Genomic DNA, 13,073 nt, shown 5'->3' with positions numbered 1-13,073 from the left:
TCACGGAAGGATAAATAATAAATTAACAATAATAATATTAATAATAAATAAATAAATAAATAAGAATATCATTAATAAATAATAAATAAAGAAGAAGAAGAGAAAGAAGAATAAATAATAAATGATAAATAAGAAGAAGAAAAATAATTAATAATAAATAATAAGAAGAAAAAGAAGATGGAGAGTAATTTCGTCATTTCGCGCGGCTGAAGAAGTTTCTCCACTTAGGGGACATTCTGGTAATTTCTATTGCCACTTAACTTCATATTTCATATCGTTTGTAGAATCTGGACTGAAAGACAAAGTTCAATAAAAGAGGTATCTTCAAAAAAATAAAAAACTAGCAAGGACTAATAGGAAAAGTGCAAACTTCTTAGGAATTATTAAATACTTTCCACGAAAAATAATTAAAAATTAACATTTAAAATATGTACATTGAGAGATAATTTAGAACATATAAAATTTATAAAAATAAACACTTGTAATGAAACGGAAAGAATAATTTTTTAAATAAATGTGAACAAACTATTGTAACTCTCAAAACAAATAATCGTCTACTTTTTAACTTAACAGAGAAAGATGGCTTAGCACTCTCCTGCTTTAGAAGTGATTTTTATTATTTATTTATTTATTTTTAATTTTTGATCTTTTGGATTTTTCCACAAGCTAATTTAAACATTAATATTTGAATCTAAAAATTCCAAACTTGCAAATGAGATAAATACTTTCCTTCATATATAACTATATAACTATATACATATTTCAAATACAAGTACATGTATAAGCTTCTCTCTCTCTCTCTCTCTCTCTCTCTCTCTCTCTCTATATATATATATATTATATTATAGACACACACAACACACACATAAATTAAAAGCATGCAAGTACAACTTGTAATTTCAATAATCACAAGCAGTGAAAAGTTCAAAGTAAAGTCATCATGCAATGAAACTCATGAAAGTCAATCTCACCATTACCATCAAGATCATAAGCTGTTATCATGGCCTTACACTCCCTCAAAGACTTCTCCTCCCCGACCCTTCTTAGCACCTTCTGCAACCCCTCAGCAGTAATCCTCCCTCTGATCCCTTCTCCCCTTCCTTCAAACACCTCAAAAGCCATCTTCAACACCTCATCATCATCGCCATCACCATCACCATCACTACTTCCATTCCTCTTCATCTCCATTAAAGCAACAAAGTCCTCAAACTCTAGCTTCCCATCACCTCCTGAATCAAGTCCATCAATGGCAGCCTTTGCAACCTTCACTGGAACTTCTTCACCAACTCCTGCAAAAAACCTTTGAATCTCTTCAGCTGAGATCTTCCCATCTTTATCATTGTCCAAATACTGAAACACTTGTTGAAGTTGTTCTACTTTGTTTCTTTTGTGTTCTTTCCATTTGTTTGGTTGTATGCTTTTGCATGCTTGTCCTCTTGTGAGCTTCATGCTCTTCTTGTACAACCATTTGGATGGTTTCATTAACACTATGTTTGCCAATGCTAACATCTTAAGAACATCACATCTATATATCTATATATAATATATAAAGGAGAAAGGATAGGGATGGTGATGAGAGGTGGAGAATATGATGTTAATGGTGTGTGTGTATATATATATATATATTTATAAAGGAAGAGTTGCGTAGAAGTTGAGGCATTAATGGGGAGTGGGTGGTGGGAATTGTATGGAGATAAGAAAGAGTAGGAAGGGTTGGAAAGTGAAGGAAGTTTCTTGGGAGTTTCCGAGGAACATAATCCATGGATCATGACACAAAGACTTGAGACTTTTTGAATGTGATATGTTTCTAAATATATATACGTTACTTAAATATCTTACTGTTTTTTATTTTTCTTTTTCTTTGTTTTGTCCTTATATTCGACTGTTGAAATGCGGAAGATTATTATTTGTTTAGCCAATATTGGTATTGTCCAACTGTAGAGCGTTGAGAGTTAGATGCTGAAATTTGAGAGAAAAATCAAATCCCTTTGCACACATGATGAACAATGTGAATAATATGAGCGCATTTTTAATCGTTAGAATATTATAGAGTTTGATGTCCATGCTAGCCCATCGACTTATTACACATTATACTATCTCATAATAGTTATATTATAGAATAAAACTCACAATCAATCCATTAAATTACTACCAATTAAATTTCTAATCTCTTCCTTTCGACTTTATATTCATTTGTCTTGGCCATCCAGTGACACCGGTGACGTTCAACCTGATGGGTCTTATGGGCACAAATGTTATCACTGAAAAATAACGAGGTGTCGAGAGCCAAAAGATGAATCCCAAAATTTAATATTTTTATTTGGCTTAAATTATAATATTTTAAAAAAATAAAAATAAAAATATAATATTGTGATGACGTGGTGCAAACAGTGAATTAAATCTTAAAAAAAGTAATGTGACAAAAACTAATTAGATGGGGTATAAGATGACTTAGTATCCTGGTTTCATAGCATCTTTTTTCTATACACTCTTTTATGGAGCATTTGAGCATTAAACGTTCATTGAGCTTTTCCCCAATGACAGTTAAACATGCTCTAATGGTTTATCCACTTTATAAATATATATATTTTTTTATTTATTTGTATTAATGTGTATTATTTATTTATACTTCTCGTTGGTTTAATGGAAGATTTAGTTAGGGGATAAAAGTATGGATGGGAAGAAAAAAATTTATTTAAATTGAGTAAAATTTGGATTAATAAATATTAATAAAAATTCAATACTTTATAATTAAAATTTTTATTTTTTATTAAATAACAATAATCAATTTTATTAATCTTAATAAATTTTTAATATCTCAAATTGTTTAGCTGGTGGAATAATTTTTTTCTCAAGCCAAGCATTGTATTATATTATTTTTATAATTTTTAATTAATTCACCGGTCAGTCAACATATAGTAATTTATCTTTATTTGGATATAAAAAAAAAATTCATTTTCTTTCAAAAATTTGAAAAAAAATTGATTATTAAAGCACTGACAGCGTTGGAAGAGTAAATATAAGAACAATATATATATAAAAAAATTCCATCTTAAAAAACACAAAATGAACGAAAGTGAAATGATAGCAAGTTAGAAATTTTTACAATAGAGAATGCAGGATGTATGTGATAATTAATCATTTAGAGCATATCAAGAAAATTTTGAAAATCTTTTGTATGACAAAAAACAGTATTCTCCATCTTTTTAAGCTGTAGGACTAAGAAATTACCATTATGAGCTTATAATCTACAATATATTATCTTGGAAACGTGTCGCAAGGTTTCATTGTTCTAAGTATTAATTCGTCTTACATGATAAATTTATTGGGGATCATAAAAAAAAAGTAATTAATGCACCTCAGTATTTGTTTATCTTTTTATCCCCTTCATCAAAAATAAAAATTATATTTGATATAAATAGATGTTAACCATGTATGTAGAACCCTTCTGAAAATTAAATTGAAAATATTAATGTTATAATTGTTACTCATTGACTCAGATGTAAAAAGTTTAATTGAAATAAATAAGTTTAATTAGAATGGAAAATTTAACAACACTATTTGTTAATTTCATGACGACATCAAAATCTCATTAATAATGTAAAAATAAAAATCTAATAATCATTAAAAATATTGTTGAAAAAAAGCTTATATCCTTTAATTTTTATATTTATACGTTAAAAGAACCTATTTTGTAGTTTAAGTTCCCAATTTCTCTCAAGCCAAATTTAGTTTATTGACTTATAAAATAATTAACTATAATATAGCAACTTCGCATAAATAATTACAAAACCAAAAATGAATTGTTTGTTGAAGCAATTCAAAGGAGAACTTTGGTACATATAAACCATGGTGGCTTATTATTATTATTATTATTATTATTATTATTATTATTATTATTATTATTATCTTTGAGAATGGGGTCATCACAACAAGATGAGGCCATTTTACAACCCAAAAACTGTGATATGAAACATAAAAAATAGCTGAAAGGGTTATTATTATTATTATTATTATGGGAGCATATATCATATATGATTTCATAATATTTATTATGTATATATTATGAAACAAATTAACATAATAATAACATTTGCTCATTGTCCTTTTTTTTTAATTTTTTAATTTTTTTTTACAAAAACAACAAATACCATTAAAAATATATATATGGTATAGAAGTGTATCAAATATGATGGCTTAACGACCACCTAATTAAGAATTTATCATGTGGGCAAAGTAACATGATACAGGGCAATTAAAGGTTGTTATGTACGCCAAAAATGATATATCAAAAACTATAACTTCACAATAATAAATCTCTTTACCATACAACTTTAACAGATAGAATATGACTTATCTTACAAGATATATATATATATATATATATATATATATATATATATATATATATGGGACCCAATATATGTCTAATTAATAGTACTTTATAATATTTGAATCAGTAAACAATAAATGAATAATACTATACAATACCTATGAGTGTAGAGTTTCAACCATGTGCTTGTTCCCTCACTGTTGAGTGAGAATCCACTCGGACAATAGTTCTCTCATTATTTTTTTTTAATATAAATTGTTACTGAAGAAACTCAAACTTGTATTTTGGAATATTTATAAATAAAAAATTTCAAGACTATTTATATAACTCTTTTGTATCTAAGAATTAAAGTGAAAGTATTCATGAATAAAAATATACAATCACAAATCTTAACATATACAAAGAATATTTATGTTATGGAATATCAATAGAAGGGGATATGACAGAATATCTAAAAATATGGGAAGTAGATTTGTGTTATCAGTTACCATGTGAGCCCAAATCAAAATTTTATAACTAAAAAACCCTTTAGTAACTATAATTATGCCTATTGGGTCAAATTATAGTTGAGTTAAAATTTTATTTGGTAATATCTTTAATATGGAAAATGTCTTTATTCAAGTATGTCTTTGAGAGATTGCAATATTTATAGCTTTTAAATTGAAATTCTTATGAAATAAAATATATAATATAAAAATGATAATCATTAAAAACATGATCAGTGTAATTTATATTCAGTAAATAATAAGGAAAAGTACAAAAAAAACCCATGTGGTTTCCGAGTTTTGCAAAATAAGGAATGAGGAATTTTTTTTTCGATTCTATGATATGTGGTTTCCTAGATTTGCAAAAAAAGGAAAATTCGTTATCTAGCAATTAACGGTGTTAACTCACAAGGGCAAAATCGTCATTTTATTTAAAAATCAACTTATATGACATAAAATAATATATTTTTTAAATTTATTTCTCTTCCAAAATTTCACTAAACAAGAAAAAAAAACTTAAATTCCAAAAATCAAACAAAATCATGTTGAAAAATCTTGTTTTTTAAGCCACATAGTGATTTTTTTACATAAATAGACAATTTTGCCCCTGCCAAAACTGGAAAAGTTAACGCCGTTAACGGTTTTTCCCTTTTTTGCAAATCTGGGAAACCACATATCATAGAATCGGAAAAAAAATTTCTTATTCCTTATTTTGCAAAACTCGGAAACCACATGGGTTTTTTTTGTACTTTTCCCTAAATAATATTAATGGTTGAATGTAGGACATTTTGATAATAGAAAACTAATAGGTGGCAGTTGCAAGAGTTTCAACGACTTTAAATTCTTGAAAATAAAAGCACAATCTGGCAATTTGCATAAAGTCATATTAGTAATTACAAAGGAAGAAAGGTCAGGAAATTAATACAAAATTCTCTAATTAATAACAGTGAGAAGAATACGTCAAACATGATCCAAGTTACACACACACACATATATATATATATTAAAAGATGAGAAATTACTTTTCAACACAAACTTCTATAATTAGATTTTTTTTTTTTTAACAAATACGACAAACGTAATATAGTTAAAGACATACATATAGACCAGAAACTGATTATACAATACATGTCCTCACCCGATAACACAACATTCCGATTACAAGTTTACACCCATAATTAAGGACTTTCACCAATATTGCATCTAACTGGACTTAAACCTAAGACTCTTAAATCTCCAAACTACCTCCTATCGATTTAATACAATTTAATTAGATGCCATAAATCATATTTTCCAATCCTTTAATTTACACACAAAATCTTAAACTAAATATTTACAATTATTCAAATCAACATAAAAAAAATTTCATCCGAAAAATCTTCAAATTCTTGAAACTATAATTACATATATCTAAAAATAACCAGCAAATTTGCTATTTTTCTCAAATCACACACACTTTTTTTATAGTAAAAAGGTTGGTTTAAAATGACAATGCAAAAAATTTGATAGTTCATATTCTCACTAATTTACAAATCAAATATGAATTGGTTTTATCATGATGTAAATGATTGATTCACAATGTGAGTTTACAACATTCATGACTAAAAAAGACAATGGTCTTGGTCATGGAAATCTGGGAGGTGCAAGATTTGGCTCCTTCCATTGTAGAAATAAAATATATCCCCAACATTCTAAAAGATCAAAATGAAAAATTAGGGCAACAAACTGAACACAGATTAAACTAAACTACTCAGATCAGAACGAAACTTGTTGATTATCTTTCTTTCGCCTATCGGCCGGCCGGCTTTAAGCAACCTTCGCATTTCCTGCTAAGATCCCAAGTCCCCAAGTGGGCCCTCTTGGCCACCCACGACCAAAAAAAATTTTCAAGGTTTTTATAACACAGGAGGAAAGTTTAATTAGTACAATTCTCAAAGTATCAATAATATTATGTTTGATATAATACCCTATTTAGTCTCTCTATTATATCGAAATGACCCTTTAATCCCCCTATTATTTTTTGCCCTTGTGGGAACCCTCTATCATTCAGTTTGGGTCAATGTAGTCCCTAATCCTAACGCCCGTGAGTTTTTCCGCTGGCGAGGCTGGTGTGGCATTCCGAACAAGTAAAATAATAATAAAACTATACATGAAATACCATCTCAGCAACTTACTCTTCTTAACTAATTGTTAATAACTCGGACCCGAGTTCAAATCCTAATTAAACTGGTTCAAATCCTAACTAAACTAAACATACAATTGGATCCAAAACAAAAGCGGATCCGAGATGAGAAGTAACACCCTAAGCTGAAAATCCCGAATCCATCACCATCATCGCTATCATAGCCTTCGAAGAAGGGCTTCGCCACTAAGAACAACCACGATTTCCAGGCCAGGCATTGTTCTCGCACAACATCAATATCCTGACATTCGTTGGATTCTCCTCGCCCTGGGGAACAACCCCAATTTCTAGAGCTTCACCATCATCAGCTTGACATCTTCTTGCAGGAAACAAGGCAAGCATTGTTTGTTTGTGTGTGGTAGGGTTTATTCCTATTTGAGTTTATCAGCCTGCCAATCATTTTCATCATATCACGTGTGGAATGGGATGTTGATTTTCTGGAATGCTTAGATTCTTTAAAGCTTTTGTATATTCGCTAAGCTTGTGGTCCTCTCACTTGTGAATACAGATTATTATAAACTCACATGAAGGTTGTTAGGCTTTATTTATCTTCATTATTAAACAATTCATCAATACATGTGATTGTGGTCCCCAAATATGTTTTAACTACTTCATAGCTGATAAAATAAATCAAATTCTAATAGCATGTAGTCAGCATTGATATGGCAATGGTACAATAGTAAATTATGATAATAATTGTTGAGAAAAAAATGCAGTGATCCTTGTTTTGTACTATGAGATAGTGTACTTGTTTTTTCTATGAGAGCATGTACTTAGAGGGACTAAATAGTTGTTGATGATAACAAATTAATTGTTGAGATAACAAACGAAGTGATAAGTTAAAATAGTATTCATCAAGTAGTTTTCAACCACACAATTAACTAAAGTGTCTTTAGTCAAAAGCCAGTTAAAAGCAAGTGTCAATGATCTGGGATAGTTACTTTGGTTTAAAGTAGAACCACAAAGCAAAAGCTGCCAAAAGGCTATATGACAAAGCTAAAGCAGGGAAAGCAAAATGAAATTAAGATGCCAAAGCAATAGGTAAGTGCATGTTTGGTAAGGCTAAAGAAATTTGATTCTAAATACAAAACCCACAACAGAGATATGCAAAACATAACTACTTGTTCTCATTACTATGTGAAAAATGCTGAAACTATGTTACTTTATTTTTAGGGTAGGAAGTGATGTCTGTTAATGAAGAATACATGGTTAGATATCATGGTGGGAAGCTAATAAGAGAAGGGGTCCAAGATATGAAAATGGGCATGTGGATGTCTTTGGTGTGGATCCTGACAAGTTTTGCATATAGGATTTGTTAGGGGATGTGAAGCTATTGGGTTATGACATTGATGAGCGATCCGCAAGTGCACGGAGTCGTCAAGTAATACCCCTCGTGCGAGCACGAGAGGGTCGTATTCCCTGGGCCCAAGGAGCTACTATTACTTCCCTTTCGTCTATTTCCTAGCCTAACACTCTGAAAAGATGAATAGTAATTATAAAAAGAGAAAGAATTAACTACAATGAAATCCGGGGTACTACTACACACAATACGAACTCAAGGGAGAATCAAACAGTGAAGGGAGTGATTTGGACAACGAATCCCCCTAGGGTTGTCATTAGGTCCTGAATTTAGGATGAAATGCGAGATGGTAGTAGGGCCAAGAGAATCCTAAATTAGCTCAACCCGATGGTCACGGCAATTGAACCCCTAATCCCATACAAGTATTGGGTCAGAATCGCTCCGCCCAAATCCTCGTATGATTGCATTACACTCGTGGAAATCTCTAATCGTGGTCGATACTCAAACTAGGTCCAACCCTAATTCGTTTGGAGGGTACAAAAATACCCGATGGTCACGGTGTATTTGTACATGGATCCCTTCCAAGCCAAGTGTGTCTAGTACAAGGGCGATGGTCACGCAACCAAGTACAACCTAGAAGTTGAAATACAGAGTTCTCATGCAAATCAACACATCAAAGTACACAAGACTTGAACCACAAACTACAAGATTCCATAAAAGAAATACAACATCCAACAATACATCAATAAAGATGATCATCCAAATTACAAACAATCAACCCTAGAGTTCATCATATCCAAATCACAAGTAAGTTAGTGCCTCATGAAAGAGGACCACTCATACAAATCCAAGGAACAAATAAAGAAGAAAAAGAAGTAAGAACTACTCCCTCTAACTTTAGATCCCCTTAGATGGTGAAGATCATGAAGATTTGAAGAGATCTCTCCTCAAATGATGCCTTGGATGCCTAGGATCTTCACCCAATCTTCTCCTCCAAAGCTTGCCTCCCTCTTGGTGATGTCTTGCGTAGTAGATCGCCCGGCGGGAAGAGTGGTGCGGCGCCTAAGAGGCCCAAGAGAAAAACTCGCACACCAAAAAGCTCTCCAAAAACCTCCTCTCTTGCCCTAGAAAAATCGGTTTTATTTATATCCCGTCAGTCCATGCGGGCATCCATGCGGGCGCATGGAGCCCGTGAAGCTCACAGCCAAATGCCCAGAAAACATGCCGGTGCTACAGTAACCGAGGTTTGTGAAATTCCAGCAAACCTCACGGGCACCCATGCGGGCGCATGGAGTCCGTGAAGCTCACAGCCAAATGCCCGCAGCATAAATAGTGATCACTACTGAATGTCTACAGTCTTTGGGACCCCCAAAAATGCCGCTTTTCGATGTCGAATTCATCCAATTTGCATTTTTGAGCTACATTCGGCACATTTATGATCTGCAACACCAAAAGAACAAATTTATACTCAAACGGGCATCAATTCATCAAGATATACACAAATAATACAAGATCAATAGGTATAAAATACGTACATTTAGGCGTTTATCAGACATTAACACTACTGTGAAGATGTTGTTTGTAGATGGGGATGGGAGGTTGCAGGAAATTATTGATGACACTGACAACATGGGTCTAGTTGAGAAACTAAGAAGCTGTGTTTCTGTGGACATATATGTTCAAACATGTGATGTAGGCAGAAGAGGGAGTTACCAGAAATTCTCATACCTGGTGTGCAAGAGAAGTTGTTCTCAAAATTGCTATCAACAGGGGGTTCAAGTAGTGCATATTTGAAGAGAGGCCCAAATGTGCAGTTGACTGACTCAGTCAGTGAAGATGAAAGCCAGGGCTAGGTTGAACTTCCATTTAATAAACAACCCAATAAGACAGACCCAGATTTAGTGACAAGAATAGAGAGTAGAACCCAATCAAATGTTTAAGATATAGGCATAATCGCAGTTCAGCCACATACTATTGAAAATCCTAATGCAAGCAATGCAAAATTTGTAGCTGATTGAAGCAATAAAAATGAAGATCCAATGCAGGAACATGCCAATGATAGTGATGATGCTGAGAGAGATGAAGCCAGAGACAATGCTCGAAAATATGTTGAGCTGAAGAAAAGCTTGCAACAAGAAGATCACATTGATGCTCATGCTTATACAACAGATAATGTGGGTGATGGTGACCAGGATGGAGGCAATGTCATCCCTGTTTTACAAAGAGACAAGGTCAAGGGTTATGAGAGTGACTACATCTCATCATCAGATCCAGGGAGTTATGAGGACACAAGTGAAGCCTCAAATGTAGAAGATGCACAAAGGCACAAGTCCTCGAGGAAGTTGTATGACCCCAGTGTTCCTCTTGAAGATTTTTGTCTTGACCTCAGGTTTAAAGGTCTGAAGCATTTCAAGAAGGAATTGGTTGGTTTTTCCATGAGGAAAGGTTTTGAATTCAGGTATGTTAAGAATGATTCTGTGAGGGTCAGGGCAGTGTGCTCAGGGAAAAATTGTAAGTGGTTAATTTTATGTTCTTGGTGTAGTGGAAGGAAGTCTTTCACAATTAAGAACTATGTCCCTGATCATTCTTGCCTTCTTGTTGCCACTAGAAATAGGAGTAACAACGTTGCCAATAGATTTGGAGAAATGATTGTTGTCATGCCTTTCATTAGACCAAGACATTTGAGAGCAATGGTGAGAAAGGAAATGGGAGTATTCATCACAAGCAAGGGTTGCAGAAATGCAAAGATTTTGGTTATTAAGAAGATTGAGAAGCAATTCTGGGAGGATTTCAGGGTTCTAAATAGCTATGCTCAAGAGTTGAAAGATACCAATCCAGGAAGCAATGTTTGTGTGTTGTCACAAAGACTTAAACCAGATGAGTTGCCTACATTCCAAAGAATGTACATTTGTTTGACAGCTGCTAGAGATGGTTTTCTTGTTGGTTGTAGAAGGATTATAGGTGTTAATGGGTGCTTTTTGAAAGGATTGATGAAAAGTCAGTTGCTTGTGGCTGTTGGCAGAGATGGGAACAATCAAATGTTTCCAATATCTTGGGCAGTAGTGCAACAAGAGATAATTGCGTCATGGGCATGTTTTATGAGAATTTGCAAGCTGACCTCTCCATTGGTGATGGGCTTGGATGATCTTTGATCAGTGATATGCAAAAGGTTTGTATATTACAATTATTATTATTATGCCAATTGGAAAGAAATCCTATGCAGCTAATGATCTTTTCCCCACATTGAAAAATAGGATGTGTGCTAGGCACATCTATGCAAGATGGGGGAAAAAGCATCAAGGCAAAGAACTTCAGATGGTATTTTGGAATATTGCGAGGTCAACTAACCAACCACATATGCAGAAACACTTAGATCAGATATCCAGCATGTATGGGGGACAGAATGCTGTAAAGGAATTGTTGGAGAATTGGTCGATTTCAGGTTAGTGCCAAGCTTTTTTTTTCTGATATAGTAAAGTGTGATGTTATAGATAATAACATGTGTGAGATATTCAATGGGGTGATTCTGGATGTTAGGAGTAAACCAATTATATCTATGTTAGAAGACATAAGGCAATATGTCATGACTAGGATAGCAGTTAAAAGAGAATCTGTTGGAAAATGGAGGTGTGATTTTGGACCAAATGTAATTTCAAAGATTAATTAAGCAAGAACGGGGAAAGAGTGCTAAATGGCAATTTGAGTGGAATGGTGGGGCAAGACATGAAGTGTAATGGGATAATTTGGTTTTGCATGTGAGGGAGGCATATGTAGTTGTGCGAGGAGAGCATACATGTACTTGTGGAAAATGGGGGGAAACTGGGATTCCACGCCATCATACAATGGCCTCCATTGCATTCAATGGAGCAGATCCATTGGAATATATATTTGAATGGTACAGAAAAGAGACCTACTTAAAGGCATAAAAGTCACTTGTGAATCCAGTCAAAGGTAGGTAATTTTGGCCATCAAGTGTGGAGGGTTCATTACTGCCACCAATGGTAAGGAGAATGCCAGGGAGACCTGCTAAGAAAAGAAGGAGGAAGCTAATGGAATGTCAGAACAAAAGAAAAACAAAGCTTACAAGGGCAGGGAGGGGTTTTAAGTGCAGGTTGTGTCTTGGTGAAGGTTACAACAGGCTCACATGTCCAAAAAGAAAGGAAGCAAGTGTAAGTTATATTACTGCATTGTCTAATTCATGCTAGACCATTTTAATTTTTTTAAACATAACCATCTGCTTTGTAACCACTTTGTAGGAGAACATTCAAATTCTAGGAAGTGATGAGGTGATTCCATACAAGTCCTATACTGGGAATTCTTCAGCAGGCCAGATAAAACCTGTAAATAAAGCTACTCCAAGAAAGAGACAACCAAAGAATGCAGAGAGTATTGGCCAACTTGAAAATACCACAGTTATCCAAACAACTGATACCGATGAAACTGCCTCAAAGGACAAACAACCCAGGATTGCAGCTGCAATAAAAAGGCAAAAGTCATTACCACCTTCCATAGAAGCTCATTTGAAAATTTTCAAGGTAACAAATAATTGGCCATAGTACAATCAAATAAATTTTCAATGAGTAACTAATTGTCTAGCACTAATGTGATATTTGTAATTGTCCAAGGAAGACATACTGGAGGTTTTATAATTGGAAAGGACGTGCCGCAATTCCTCATCATTCATTACTGCAGAAAAATTGTTGGTAAGGTTATTTATCTCCCATACTTTCATAACCATGCAGAGCCTTACACTTGTAGAAAATGGCATGTAAT

At 33.2% G+C, this 13,073-nt stretch overlaps 1 protein-coding gene across 1 annotated transcript; it reads right to left on the bottom strand.

The window, feature by feature from the left end:
- Positions 1 to 713: 713 nt before the first annotated feature.
- On the bottom strand, positions 714 to 1,603 carry LOC120277488 (probable calcium-binding protein CML41). Its single transcript, XM_039284352.1, has one exon. It carries the CDS (start codon positions 1,507 to 1,509, stop codon positions 925 to 927), a length of 585 nt encoding a protein of 194 aa, XP_039140286.1. The 5' UTR covers positions 1,510 to 1,603; the 3' UTR covers positions 714 to 924.
- Between the last annotated feature and the right edge of the window lie 11,470 nt (positions 1,604 to 13,073).

The sequence above is a fragment of the Dioscorea cayenensis genome, chromosome 15 (genome assembly GCF_009730915.1).
Source record: "Dioscorea cayenensis subsp. rotundata cultivar TDr96_F1 chromosome 15, TDr96_F1_v2_PseudoChromosome.rev07_lg8_w22 25.fasta, whole genome shotgun sequence".
Classification (NCBI taxonomy): domain Eukaryota; kingdom Viridiplantae; phylum Streptophyta; class Magnoliopsida; order Dioscoreales; family Dioscoreaceae; genus Dioscorea; species Dioscorea cayenensis.
This window is presented reverse-complemented; position numbering and strand designations above follow the sequence as displayed.